Genomic DNA, 13,940 nt, shown 5'->3' with positions numbered 1-13,940 from the left:
AAACGTTTACTTGAGGATCTGAATGCCGTGTAATCAGTGCTGTGCTCTGTGGAAAAAGGTGACTTCATTGTCTGTTCTTTTTTTAATGTTCTCTGTCCTGTTTGTAAAATGGGTACATTAGTGCTTTGTTCATACCCCCACACTCAAAAATGTGTTACATGAGTTTCAATTTATGGTTTCCAGACAGATAATTTGCTCTGTTCTGTACATATTTAATTTCAAATCTTTTGCCTAGGTTAACATCATTGTATAAGGGTATATAGCAATCCTGTATGTTTTTCATAGGTAGCTGCTGATTGTGTTCCTTGTTTTCTGTGTGGCTGAGTTGAGATCCTGTTGTTGGATTTGCTGGGAATTCACCAGTTTCAACTCGTGCCAATGGGAATGAATTTTTGACCACAAGTGCCGTAGGGTGCTAAACACAGGTAAAATCTAGACCTAAAGTATCTCGAGTTTAGCAAGCAAAATTAGCAAATCTTCTGACTTGATGTTGGAGTTCTGAGGCTTTTCTGTATGGTTTTTATTTAGAACAGCTGCTCAGGACACAAGAAGATAAGTTACTTTTCCAGGGACAATTTACTGGTTAGTGCCGTAATTTCACCAGTTCTTACAAGGGAGGTTAACAATTCACAGGCACCTTGAAAATTGTTTAATGCTACTTGATTCAACTGAAAAGGCCTGTGGTTTCTTAGTCCTCAAATTTAAACAAAAGCTACATAAGATAAGGAGATGAAGATCAGGACTAGAAGATAAATAGAACAGACAAAGAAATTTCATGTTAATCTTGAGAAAAAAATACCAAAGAGTTGATTTTAGCAAGTGGGTAAGATGCATGGTGAGCTTTACTGGCACTACTAGTGAACCAGTTAAACGAACTTCTGAGGCAAACTGTGAGCCATTGATGTCTATTTGGCAAAACTCAAGGCAGATAGCATCAGAATGGTAGAGAAGTAAGGTACAGCACTTGCATATTTAGAAAGGGATAACTGTACTAATTATACACCTTAGCCTAATTTAGATGCTAGGACAAACATTGTAATAATTTATTTCTAAGGGACAGTAAGGTTATAAATAGTCCATATTTGTAAAAAATAAGGTTCTCTTCCAGGCTTCACTTGCCATGTTTCACAGTTACTACCCTCTGATGCATAACCTGATAATAGTTAATAATGCCTTATGTAATGTTCTAAGTAACTAGGGAAATAAGTGATTGGAAAACTAGCTGTTCTCTGAGTAGTCTTTTAACTGTTCTTGGTAATTTTAGGAAAAATTTCAATGGGAGAATCTAAAAAGATTTTCTGAGTCATGTTTTCTTGCAGTGTTTTCATTGTGGATGATGGTGGAATTAACAGTGCACGTAAAATATGTTAACAGCAGGCAGAATTTCAGATGAATTGAAGAACACAAACATTTAAGATCTGAATAAATCTGGAATGATTTTAAATTAGGAGGGGGGGAATCCAGTAAATGCAAGTATGGAAGGATATACCAGAACAGAAATTAAATGCAAGCATACAGTACAAAGAATAAATGGTTGGTAATAGTATTAGAGAATAAAAGGATCTGTAAGTTCTAGGGAATTGATAAGCATCTGTAGTAAAGCTGAAGACGACAAAGTTTTTTTCCCCTGTGTGTTAATACCAATTTACATGGAAAAGACGGAAGATAACTATAATTCTGTTGTTGCTGTTGGGGACTCAATGAAAATGCTAGTCTTTGGGAATTACTTCTGAAGGAAGATGTAATAGTGCAGCAGCAAAAACAGAAGTAAGACTTGAAAACCATACTCTTGGCAAACATGGAAATTTCTATTTACTTTGTCTCGGATGAGATTGTTGGAGTCATCATGGATGTAACTTCAAATACATAAAACAAATTCATAAAGAAGATGACAAGTCACTGCTCTCCCAAGACTGTAGTGAACAAGACAAGAATTACTTAATTTGTAACAAAGGTGTTTCAATGTTACATAGTAGAAAAATTTTTCTTACTAATAAAGCTAGGTAAGCACTAGAGGAAGTAATTGTGGCAGGGAGGCAAGCAAGATTTGGGCTTTTTTATAAACAACTTCAGAAAGTTATCCTGTTGTACTATCAAAATGCATTCTTGCATAAACTGATTTTGTGTAGGGTTATCTAGCAGTGTTGTCCTGGCATTTTTTTATCATTGTCTGGATATGAAGGAAGATGTGAGTGACATATGTGATATTTGCCAAATAATAGTCTCAAGCTAAGCGTTAAATTGCTGACTTGTAACGCATATCTCTTCAGCATGGAGACCATATCCACATGGTTTCTCTTTTGTTAAACTTTGGACTTGCATTGATTAGGGAATTTTTTTTTAATTAAAAAAAATGTGACAGGTATTTGTAATAACCCCACCTGGTGAATGAACTTTAGCAAAATGTTTTCTCTTTACCAACAGAAATTTCTAAATATGATAATATTATTCTAGATAGATATGTTTTCAAATCAAGGCTATGTTTCACAAGTCAGTATCCACCAAAGCGAATGTGAATTCTTTCTGGTTAGTGACATGTGCTTTATAACAGGCTTTGAAATTTTAAGAAGGTTTTCTCATGGTTGTAAGCTGTGGTTTTTTTTTTTTCTTCTGATACTCTTGTTAAAAGTTCCTTTAGTTATTGTGTAAATGTTAGATGTGAGATGAAAATGTGGTATTGAATGTAATTGCTGTACACAAAAATAATTCTTTGTTGAAAGAAACAAAACTTGCTGTAATTGCTCTAGACATTGTTTACAAAGCAGTTTTATGACCACAAGAGGATGCTAAAGGTCCTAATAACATTTTTATTTAGTATGATACAAAAATGGGGAAAAATAGTTAACCTAAAAAGTTACTGATAGACATTAAAAATAAATACCTTTTTCATAATTTTTATCCTAATTTTCCTAGTTATAGTTATTAGTTATCCAATATCCTAGTTATATTAACAAAAAGATTGTATGCATGCACAACACGTTTCAAACTTAACTGCTTTAACAATATATTCTGAAATACTTGAGCATTAATAATTTAATAACAAATACGTTTCAACACTTGCAGAAGAATTTTCACCTGAATCTGTGCTAGGGGCTGATGTCTTCCCTTTTTACAGCTTTTTGCTGTCTGCCCTTTCAGGTGTCAGGTTTTTTATGTAATGGAAGACTGATTTAAATATTTTCTATTTTTTGGCATGTTTTTATTTGGTTAGAACTGGTGGTGTCATCAGGAAATATGATCTTATCGGTAAAGAGATAGTTTGCAAGTAGAAGGACATGGATTTTGTTTGCAGTTCTGCCACCTCCTCTGCTTAGTCATGGCTTTGTGCCGCTGCTTTTCCACCTATGTCATGTTATCTTGTCTGTTTAGATAGTCCTTCTAGTGAACAACTCAAACTTCTAAGTTTATGTAGTGTAGCATATAAGGGCTTTAGAGGCTCTCACATTTATTGTAAAAATAAATAACCTCCTTGGTAGACAATTGCTATGTTTATTTGCATGTTTTACTCTGTCTGGTATACCTCTTGTCCTTATTTTGCAAATTTAAAATATAGCAGATCCAATATTTTCCTTAAACAGTTTTTATTTAGGTACCTAAATAACAGGTCAGACTTCCTGGAAAATCTTTCCCCTGTTGCTCTCAGTTTCATAACTGAGACAGACTTATTTATGTACAGTGGTTTCTAATTTTTAAACTCAGGCCATTGCTGAAGTTTTTGAAAGCAGGAAAACAGTACACATTATATTGTCTAAGCCTGTTACCTTGTAGATTTTGAAAGTCTTAAACCAGTAAATAAAACATACTGTTCCAAAGACCATGTTAACATCTGTCTGTCCTGTTTGCACTAAGGTACTTTTGTTGTAAGATAGTGTTGAAACTTGAAAATTGAGACTGCTGTATCAGCTTCATCTCTCTTCAAAGCAGAAGAATTTGGGAAATACTTCATATAATTGGTGGCAAGGGATTATAGCTAATGATATTTTTATACCTATATAAATAAAAGTATCTGGTTTTAGGAGAACTAAAAACAAATAGGTCATCTCAGTTTTGAAATTACAATGATTAGTTTTTGTACCAGCATCCTTGTGACCCAAATTCCGGGATGTCTTTGGTTGCAGAAATATGTCTGATTTGAAATATGAGCAGTGTTTAAATGGAGCACAAATTATTTGCTGAAGTTTCTGGGAATCTTGTTAATTGATTTGAAATATTTTGTAACGCATCAACAGATATTTGTTTTGATGGTTAGCGTGTGCATTTTGTTGATGCTCAATTTACTGTTTCTCATTCTGCAGAAATACTGGAAAATGTAAGACTAATACATAAACCAGTGTCTTTGCAACCGCGAGGGCTGATCAACAAAGGAAACTGGTGCTACATCAATGCTGTATCCTTACCTTGGAAAAAATTAATACATTTAAGTTAAAATTTGTATATTATATCTGTCAAAGTTTTTCTGGATTATTCTGGTAAGTATTTTATAAAAGTGTTTGTCTTCCCATATCCTACTTCTGTGGTTAAAATGTTTAAGGGTAGCATCTAGAAATCTAGGGGTATTTTGGATCATTGAACCATGTGTCCAGGGTTCCCCTGCAGTTGGTTGCACAATCTTGTTTACAATTTGTTTCTGTTATCTCTGTCAAAATACTTCGGAACTGTTAACTTCCTCATGGAAGGTTTTCCTCATGACTGAAAACCTTGTAATTTCTGGTTATGTTTACTCATGACTCTTTGCGCGTCAACTTAAGTGGTTATTGCTCTTTTGTACTTTAAGTCAACTGTTCTTACTCTTAGGCTTTGTTTTGGCGATTTGGTAAGTGGATCATTTGGTTTTCTGTTGAGCAGGCCGTTGCTATCATATCAACTGTGTAAATGTGGTGTTTAAAATAACCCTTTTACAAAGGGATGGAAGATTAGCTCACTCTTAATGTTTATTAGAATTGTATTCCCCTGCAAAAGTAACTTGTACCTTGGGTAACAGAAATCTTCCTTTTTCAGTGCTGTCTTATGATAATTTTATCAATAATAATTTTTTTATTAATGTATCTCTATCACTTATGTTAACAATGGCTCACTGGAAGTGACAATTAGGATACTTTAACTGCTAGTGAAAAATATTACGACCAATTTCAAGACTGATCATTGCAGAACCTAGTAGAGCATTTCCAGACCAGCAATCGTGCTTTAAACATCAGCTTTTATCTCACATAACCAGTTCTGCACTCATGTGATTGTATGTATTAGCTCCCATTTTTTCAGTCTTAAAACGTTACATGGGAATTTGTTACTCAATTTTTGCACACTACAGGGACCAAGTTAATATATCTCTCTAGCTGTAGAGGTTGCTGCCTTTTATGTCATTTCACTGCCTCTCCAGTCTTTTAATACATTTCCTCTGTTCACTGTTCTTGCTGAGTAGCACAAACTTTGATGTTTTTAAAGTATTTTCTCCCAAAGTAGGCTGTAGTTTTACTGGTTACTCCAAACTCTTCCTTACACTGCAGAATGTTTCACATCACAGCGGGTTTTTTTGGTTTGGTTTGGTTATGGGGGTGAATCATCACCTTTAACTTGAAGTCTGTCAGCTGGCTTCTTCCATTCTTTTCAGAAAGCATGTTACAGGTTATCACTTGCCAATTTTCAAATTGTTAATTTTATGAAGTCTTTCCTATGAAGGTTCTTTTCCTCTCCTGCTCCTGGACTAAATTGTTTCCTTTCCCCTTAATTAAAGTTTTTGACATTATTGAAGTGCCAGTGAAATCACTGCATGTTACAAGATGCCAGGATTTTTTTTGGTATAACTTCTGTACATTATTAGTTAATGTTAAGATAAAAGTCCATCCATCTGTTCCAATTTAGTTATTGGATTGGTCTACGTAATAAAGAGTTAGCTTTGTTTTGCATGTAATTTTAAATATAATTGAATATTTGGTTAACATGCAGATTACATTTTCTGAATATTTCCTTAATGCCACTGCATAGACCCTGCAAGCCTTGGTTGCTTGCCCTCCAATGTATCATTTAATGAAGTCCATTCCAATGTATTCAAAATCACAGCGGCCGTGTACCTCAACACCAATGATAGACAGTTTGTAAGTAGCTTGTTAAAAAAAATATAAAATCTGTGATCTGACTAAGCTCATTCAGAAATATCTAACAAATGATTGTTTACTGCAATTGTTGAAAGTTGATATGTATCCAGAAGTCTTCTTTTGTGGGTTTTTTTGGTGATACATGGTTTTTATAATGAACTTGGTATTTTACAATTGCTTGACTAGTCAAGGAAGATAGTTCCTGTTGCCTGAGGAAGATCAGTTTTAAATAGTGTTTAATATGCAAAACTGAACCGTGAGAGCTGCAAGAACTAACCTAACACCTTGGTTTCATTGGGAATGATCAGGTTAATTTTTGTGTGAACTTTACTCAGACTTATTATGATATTCTTTGATTTGGTTTTTTTTTTGGCGGTCAGTAATGACAATGATCTAATTTTATTATTTGTCCTTCTAAGTCTTAACTTGCTGCTCATGTCTAGTTGTTCCTTCCATTCTGTTTCAGTGTTCGTTTAATGAATGAGTTCACTAATATGCCTGTACCTCCTAAAGCAAAACAAGGTGAGTGGTAATAGAGGGAGAAAAGTCTTAAAATCATGATAAGAAGGCTTTGTGGTAAGGATCTGCATTGTGTGATGTACTTAAGACCTTTAAATACTGGTGCTTGATCCCCTTCATAGCTCTTTGGACTTTTGGCGTTTCTTGATATCTTAAAAAGTTTGTTATTGCTTTTCTGTCAGTGTTATGTGTTTTCTTACTGGTGATTCATGTCAAGAAGTCATAGGTTTTGCACCTTAAATTTTTTCTTTTATTTGGTAGACCAAATGTACAAGTGCAGTAAGAATAGTTTTTGTTGAAGATTAGCTTAAATGTTAAGATGTCTTCTAAGAACATGCCCTTTGTAACAAAATCATTTGATATTCACTGTATTTTACTCCGTTTCCTTCCTTACATATTCCTAGCTGTTTGGTTTATCAACTTGCTTGATTCTATCACTTTTCCTTAAATACTAAACATTCACTTTTGTTTGGAACAAAATGGGGCCATAATAGATCTCTCTAACAGTTAGAGATTGCCTGCAGGCATGTTATCATGGCTTTTAATTCCTCCCTATCCTATGCACTATTTCAGTGTGAAAACTTCAGAAGTGTATGGGTCTTGCTAACACGTGTTTAGGATTGGTGATGATTATGTAGTGAGGAATAGAATGGGGTTTTTTGATGCAAATAAATTATCTTGTAGGTTTCATTTTTTTAATCTCTGAACCAAATCTGTTGTATTAAAAACTTATAGAAATAAGAACAGTTTCAGGAATGTGTTTATGTAACATTATAAGAAAATATCACAAGGAGCTGGTTGTTCCAGTGATTTCCAAACAGTTCAGACATTTCTGTGGTTTGCTGCTTAAGTTTTGTTTCTGTAAAACAAATCTTACTGTCTTATGCAACTTATTATACTTCTAGGTCATTTTATTGTATTGTGTAGTTTTCAAATATGGTTTCTGAGGCCTTGTATTGCCACTAGGTTGAACATTCTGTCAAACTGTTCCTTGTTTGTTTTTTTGTTTTTCCTCTGCAGTGAGGAAAAGTGATCTATTAGAATTACAAATATATAAAAGACTTAAGGAAGTGTTCTTTGAGTACAAAAGTAGTACAAAAATTTAAATAGAATTATTCTTTTATGATGGTTATTGATATTTTTGCTCATCTTCGGAGTGTTGACTATAAAAAGAGTACTAACTTTTCCAGACCATCTGTAAGTCTATGTAGGGTGACATAAGATGTTTTTAAAAAAATGTGTACAGATAAGAGAGTTGTATCTTATGAATTCTGAGCTTGAGTCACTAAAATTGTAATAAGACTATTAATAAAAAATAATTTTGGATTCCAAAATGTAGTGATGTGTGACGAGAGTGTTAAGGTATAATGTAGAAAAACTTCTATGTATTGTTATTTATATGTACTTCTTTTTTGCCTTGCAGCTTTAGGTGATAAAATTGTGAGAGACATCCGACCAGGAGCTGCCTTTGAACCTACATACATTTATAGACTTTTGACGGTTATAAAGTCAAGTCTGTCAGAAAAGGTGTGACTTACAAATCTTTGACTTCTGTAATTGCATTGCAAGGCAGTAACTGTCATTAAAACAATATAAAGCCATACATCAGGTTCTGTGCCTAAATACCACTAAAATCAACTAGTTGATAGTTCATTGTAATGAAACCAGACTGTCTTGGGACTTAAATTATAGGAAGATGTTAATTACAAGTTTGGCAGTTCGATATGTCAGAATAATAAATTACTATTGGAATGGAATATCTCTTTTTATAGAGAAGGTACCTATTGATTTATATTTAAGAAATGAGCAGTAGTTCATTTCTGCTTGGGATTCAGCTTGGAATGGTTGAAGGTCCACAGAGACTTCAAAATACTATTTCACGTTTAGTTTTAATTTAAAGAAAATATAATAGTTCAAACCATCTTTTGATTTGGCCTTGGTTTGACAGCAACTTTAAATATTACTTTTTTTTAATATTACTTTTAAAAGAAATAGCTAAAAAAAACCACCAAAAAACAAACAAAAAAATTACCAACTTGGATGTTAAATTGAACTTGTATTGAGAAGAATGCAGAAATGCTTGTTTCCAGGTCAAGCTTATGTGTGTACTTACTGCTTATGGCAGGTTAATGAGGGGTTGTTATAGTAAAATTTACACTTTATTTAATTTTACAACTTCGCTATTTTACCAACTATTGAGTTGGTAAATTTACAGGAGAAAGCTAGATGTTCAATGTCATTAACCTTCTGTTAAAATGAAAACATGAAAATGTCATATAATAATTGAAAAAAAACATTTTATTCAGGGCAGGCAAGAAGATGCTGAAGAATACTTGGGATTTATCCTCAATGGACTACATGAAGAAATGCTGACCCTAAAGAAACTTCTCTCTCCACATAATGAAAGTTAGTGGATTTTTTTTTTGTAGAAAACTTAATTTCTTTCAAATATTCTCCTTTTGTTGTGGTGATTCTGTAATACAGAGTAATGTTTGGAGTAGATGTTGAGATGGGGATAGAGTGCCATGTTTTAGGGGACTCAAAAGACATTAACAAATAATCTTTTGTTAAAATGTGTCCAAAGGATAAAATGAGTCCATTCTGTTCAATTTATGAATGATCTGAAGTGTTACTGGGATTTGGAAAAGCATTATCATTCTGTAAATACTCTGAATGACAATAATAATAAGTCATACACTTGGTCCTCCTGAACAACGAATTTCTGTATTGCAAATTTTTACTGAGCTCAACTGAGCATTATTTGAGGCGAACTCAAGCTGACTAGTCTTGTCTTAAGCATAGGTACGTTTGTCTGCCATTCATAATACCTGCAATGTCAGTTGTTTACTGGGGTTTTGGCTCTCTCCATGGTAGTTCAAAAATACATCGGTGTGTTTTTTTCACTGATCTTTAAGCCACTGTTAAGATCTTTTTTTGAACTAGAAACTTCTAGACTAATGGCTAATTTCTATCTAATATAAAACAAAACATACCAACTTATTTTAAAATTCTTATTGACGAAATTGGAGAAAAATTTTCTTTGGAAGAAGTATTAGAATTTATGCAGAATAAAATGCCATTTTATTTTACAGTGGCTTTATGTTTGGGTCCCCTATTAAAAATGAAACAAAATGCTTAGTCTTCATAGAATTAAGATCACTAGTTACCCAATTTCTCATTAGTAGAGTAAATTCTTTATGATATAAAATGATCATTTCATATTTTGTTCTTTAGCTGTGTGCAGTTTATAGCCTCCTGACTTTGGCACTTGCAAAGAAAATATTTGCTAAGCCTTGGGTTCCCTGTAAAATATCTGTGCAGAAAAGGAGTTGTATTTAATAATGGCATAACTATGTTTCCAGAATAACACTTGACTTCTAATTTTCTACCCCATAAATTTGCTACTAAAAATATATCAAACTTTGCTAGAAAACGACATTTGTTTACATACAGTCATCAGTGAGCTGTATTGTGTTAATGCATGGATATGTCCAGCTGTGAGTGAGCCTGGAATATACTTGTTCTCATTTACTTTCTCAAATACATGAACTATGAGAACATTTTATCATCTGAAAATTATTTGAATTGGATTTTTTTGCCTTTCAAATTCTTTATCTGTATACATGTTTTCTTTGTAAAATACCAATATGGTTTTTTTCTTCTTCACTTTAAGAACTCTCAGTTTCCAATGGCCCTGAGGCTCAGCCTGTTCATGAAGAAGAGGAGCAAGATGAACAAGGGGAAGGCAGTGAGGATGAATGGGAGCAAGTAGGACCTCGCAACAAATCATCAGTCACTCGACAGGCTGACTTTGTTCAGACCCCAATTACGGATATTTTTGGTGGTCATATAAGGTATAGTATTTTTTTGTAGAAGTTGTTGAGGCCATAGGCTGCTTTGCCTTTACATTTAACATTTTCCTCTGCTTTGCTTTCTGTATTTTTCACCATTATTGGATAGTTGGATGGAAGAGACTGCTACACAGTTTGTTCAGGCCAGGAGAGGTGAACATTCTACCATGAAGCATTTGTTATGCAAGAGAGAGTTCAGAAGATGGAACAGAATGATCAAAGGGTTGATCAATGATCAAATGATTCTATGACTTACTATAGAGTCTGAATCTTTTTAAGTGTCTTAAAAGAACAGATTGTTTAGAGAACAAAAGCCCTGAATTGCACATAGAGGAGGAGTTTGAAATATGTATGCTTTGCATATTAATGTCTAAGAATTCCAAAGAACTTTACAGCTACCTAATTTTTGTGACCTCTGAGGAGTCTTGACTCATTTTGTAAATAAGGATACTAAGGGGTAGTGAGATTTGCAAAGAGTTAAATCTGGTCAGTAAAAGCATGACATAAAATTAAAAATCATAAACTTTTGGTTATTTAGACACTTACGCTTCCCAGAGGCAGGAAAGTTATGTGTAATAGTTAAAGGGGAAAGAAGTTTGGAAAAATGTAAATTACTACAAGATGTTACAGGAATGAAAAGAATGTGGGACGTTACTTGTATTCAGGTCTGATACCAGATGAAGGCAGAAAGTAGATACTGAAAGAATATTTATTGGAAAGGAAGCCTTATGACTTGTTTGAAGAAATGTGTAATTTAAAATGAAAGCAAGGTAAACACTTGCTGAAAACATATTCCAAAACAAAAATACTAGACTTGAAGAATTATTTTTAAATTGGAGACAGACACTTAATTGCTAGTGTTTGACTCCCTGTGTTGCCAGGTATTCAGTCTAGAGGTGTGAATAATGTGGGCTAGTACCTTCTGCCTGTGAAATGCACTGAAATTATTCTTCTGGGATTTGAGTCAGACAGCTGGCAAATAAAATGATATTTTCCATAGAAATTGGCAGACAGATGTTTGTACATATTGATGAAGTTCCACGTTGATGGTATGTTCACATACCCAAGGTATTGTTAATACCCTTAGTATATTTATCATGGTCAGAATTGTTTAGATCTTTACATGATTCCATTAGTTTTTAAATTAAGAAGACCAAGAGAGCTCTGTCTTCTGCAGAAGTCCACAGAAAATTACATACAGCAAAGGTAATACTGAAAAAAGGCAAGAACTTGCACTGAGCAACAGAACCACAGGGTCCAATCCAACATCTGTTGTCTGCTGTCACCACACCCACTTTATTTAGCCTCCAAACCAGGTCACAGGGTTTACTGCAGAAACAGTATCCCATGTTGTGATGTTGGAAAGCTTCATCCTCTGAAGCTGAGGGTGGAGGTAGGAAGGATTGAATACAGAATTACCAGTAGAATTCCACTAAAGGAAAGCATCAGAAATTGGAAAAATCGAATGGAAAAAGCAGCTAGGAAAACATGGTTTGGATTGGCATCTTTTGGCTTGGGAAACTTTAGGCTGTCCTCTCAAGGCTTTAATTGTCTTTTAAATGCCTATTTAGGCATAATTGCTTAAAACCCCCCCAACAACCCAAAAAGTCTTCCTTAAGCAATGTGAGACTTAAATGTGTAAGTACAAAGATACACAGTTCTATCAGGGTCTGGTTTGTTCATGTGCAGGAGTCCCTTTTGACTTTCAACTTGTGTGAATTTCAAGTATTTGTTATGCAAGCTAGCTCACAAGCCAGTTAGGAGTCTGCTAAATATTTCCAGAAGTAGTACCAACTTTTCCCTTCAAATGCACTGTTATTTTAGAAGAAAATACATCAATTACATTGTTGTAGTTTAAGCAGGGTAGCAATGGGCAGTGCCTGTATTCCTGAAAAATTCTTACTGTAGAGTTCTTGCAGGACCTGAGAATAATTATTCATTGAGAATGATGCATATTCCCTTGGCCAATTGAAATTTTGTAATTATTCTAATAAGTGGTATTGTTACAGAAAATCATAGTCCAGCAAAGGTTTTGCTATCAAATCAGTTTCTGCATATCTTTTTGAAGAAAATGTTTTGAAGAAATGTTGCAATTTAAATAAAAATATTAATAATTATTCCTGAATGTTATATTTTCAGAATATTATCCATATTATTAATTGAATCTTTAATACATGGATTTGAAAACCGTTGGGAGTTGTTAGCATTTTTCTGTTGATTATTGCACTAAATAATGGTTAGCTTAAAAAGGGTTTGGGGAAGTGTATCCAAAAGCAGCAAGACTTAAACAGTGAAGGGTTTGTTTGTTGAAACACTGCACTTGCCATGTGTTGAAGGTTTTGTCCTTAAATATAGCCAAGGAGGAAGTGTTAAACTGAAATAAAGATGCTACTGTTTTTCATACGCTGTCTTTCCTCTAAAGGACATGTATTTGCCAATATAAAGATGCATTGGCTTTCTGTTGGTGCTTCAGGGCTTTGCCTGAGTCAAGGGGCTCTTTTGATAGGAGTTTGCAGTACAGGCATTAAACCCGTATGTTAACATATTGTACGTGACCTGGAGAAATTTCAACATGGCTACATGAATTAATACTATGTTAATTATCTTACTTTCAAGCTTTGTAAGGCACTGTGAGAAGCGTAACAATATTGTAAATGAATGATTTCTTTGGCTGTATAAAACCTCATTTTTGTAGCATCTGGAGCTTTTTGATGCACGTACTGCTTTCAAAATAAAATAAAAAAATTCTTGAGCCATGTTTGATGGTTTTAAGTTTTCAGCGAAGTTTAAGAGAAATGAAAATCAGAAAGAGTTCACTTAGTGCAGTGATCTTGTGGCTGAAGAGTGTACTGTCTTGTTGCACAAGACAATGATCACCAAGCCAGGCTACTTAAAGGCTGCAACTGAATACACTTCAAACAAAAATAAAAACCGAAAAAACAGGAAACATGTTCTCATGCCCTAGGTTGTTACTCCTGCCAGTTTTCCAAATGACTCCAGTTTATGTACAAAGGAGTAAATAGACAAAGCCTGGATGCAGAAAGTGATGGGAGGAAAAGGAAATGCCAGTCTTTGATGGAGCATAGTTCATACTTCCTATGGCAAGATTTAAGCTAACAATTTAAAATCACTGTGAAATTGGTTTTAATGAAGTGACTACAAAATTTGTGTATTTTTATTGGAGAATCTGGCATCAGTTGTAATGTTTACAGTAGAACATGCAGTTAGATAAGCACTAGTATTTTGCACTTCTGAAGATCTGTTTGAAAACATAATTTCAAAACTCTTAACAAAAAGAGTCCACTGGTGAATCTTTTTAAATGCATTATCAAAAATTTCAGTATTTTTCTTTAAACTTGATGCTTATCCAACAACTGGTTTAGTCCTTGCATAAATAAAACAATTCAAATATTATCCCATTCAGTATGCTCTTAAGTGGGTGTGAAAAACATTTAAATTGCAGTAAAGTGGATTCAAG

At 33.9% G+C, this 13,940-nt stretch overlaps 1 protein-coding gene across 1 annotated transcript in view; it reads left to right on the top strand.

Moving 5' to 3' along the window:
* The window catches only part of USP10 (ubiquitin specific peptidase 10), a 39,038-nt gene that overhangs the window by 14,622 nt on the left and 10,476 nt on the right, over window positions 1-13,940 (top strand). Inside the window, exons 6-11 of the mRNA XM_010579720.1 lie at window positions 4,296-4,387; window positions 5,983-6,092; window positions 6,559-6,614; window positions 8,035-8,138; window positions 8,918-9,017; window positions 10,285-10,465. Coding sequence (XP_010578022.1) covers window positions 4,296-4,387; window positions 5,983-6,092; window positions 6,559-6,614; window positions 8,035-8,138; window positions 8,918-9,017; window positions 10,285-10,465 — 643 coding nt within the window. The remainder of the gene's footprint in view (window positions 1-4,295; window positions 4,388-5,982; window positions 6,093-6,558; window positions 6,615-8,034; window positions 8,139-8,917; window positions 9,018-10,284; window positions 10,466-13,940) is intronic.

Source organism: Haliaeetus leucocephalus, unplaced genomic scaffold (genome assembly GCF_000737465.1).
Source record: "Haliaeetus leucocephalus isolate CR32 unplaced genomic scaffold, Haliaeetus_leucocephalus-4.0 Scaffold668, whole genome shotgun sequence".
Taxonomy (NCBI): Eukaryota; Metazoa; Chordata; class Aves; order Accipitriformes; family Accipitridae; genus Haliaeetus; species Haliaeetus leucocephalus.
The sequence above is the reverse complement of the archived record's forward strand: the minus strand, read 5'-3'. Positions and strand labels throughout refer to the sequence as shown.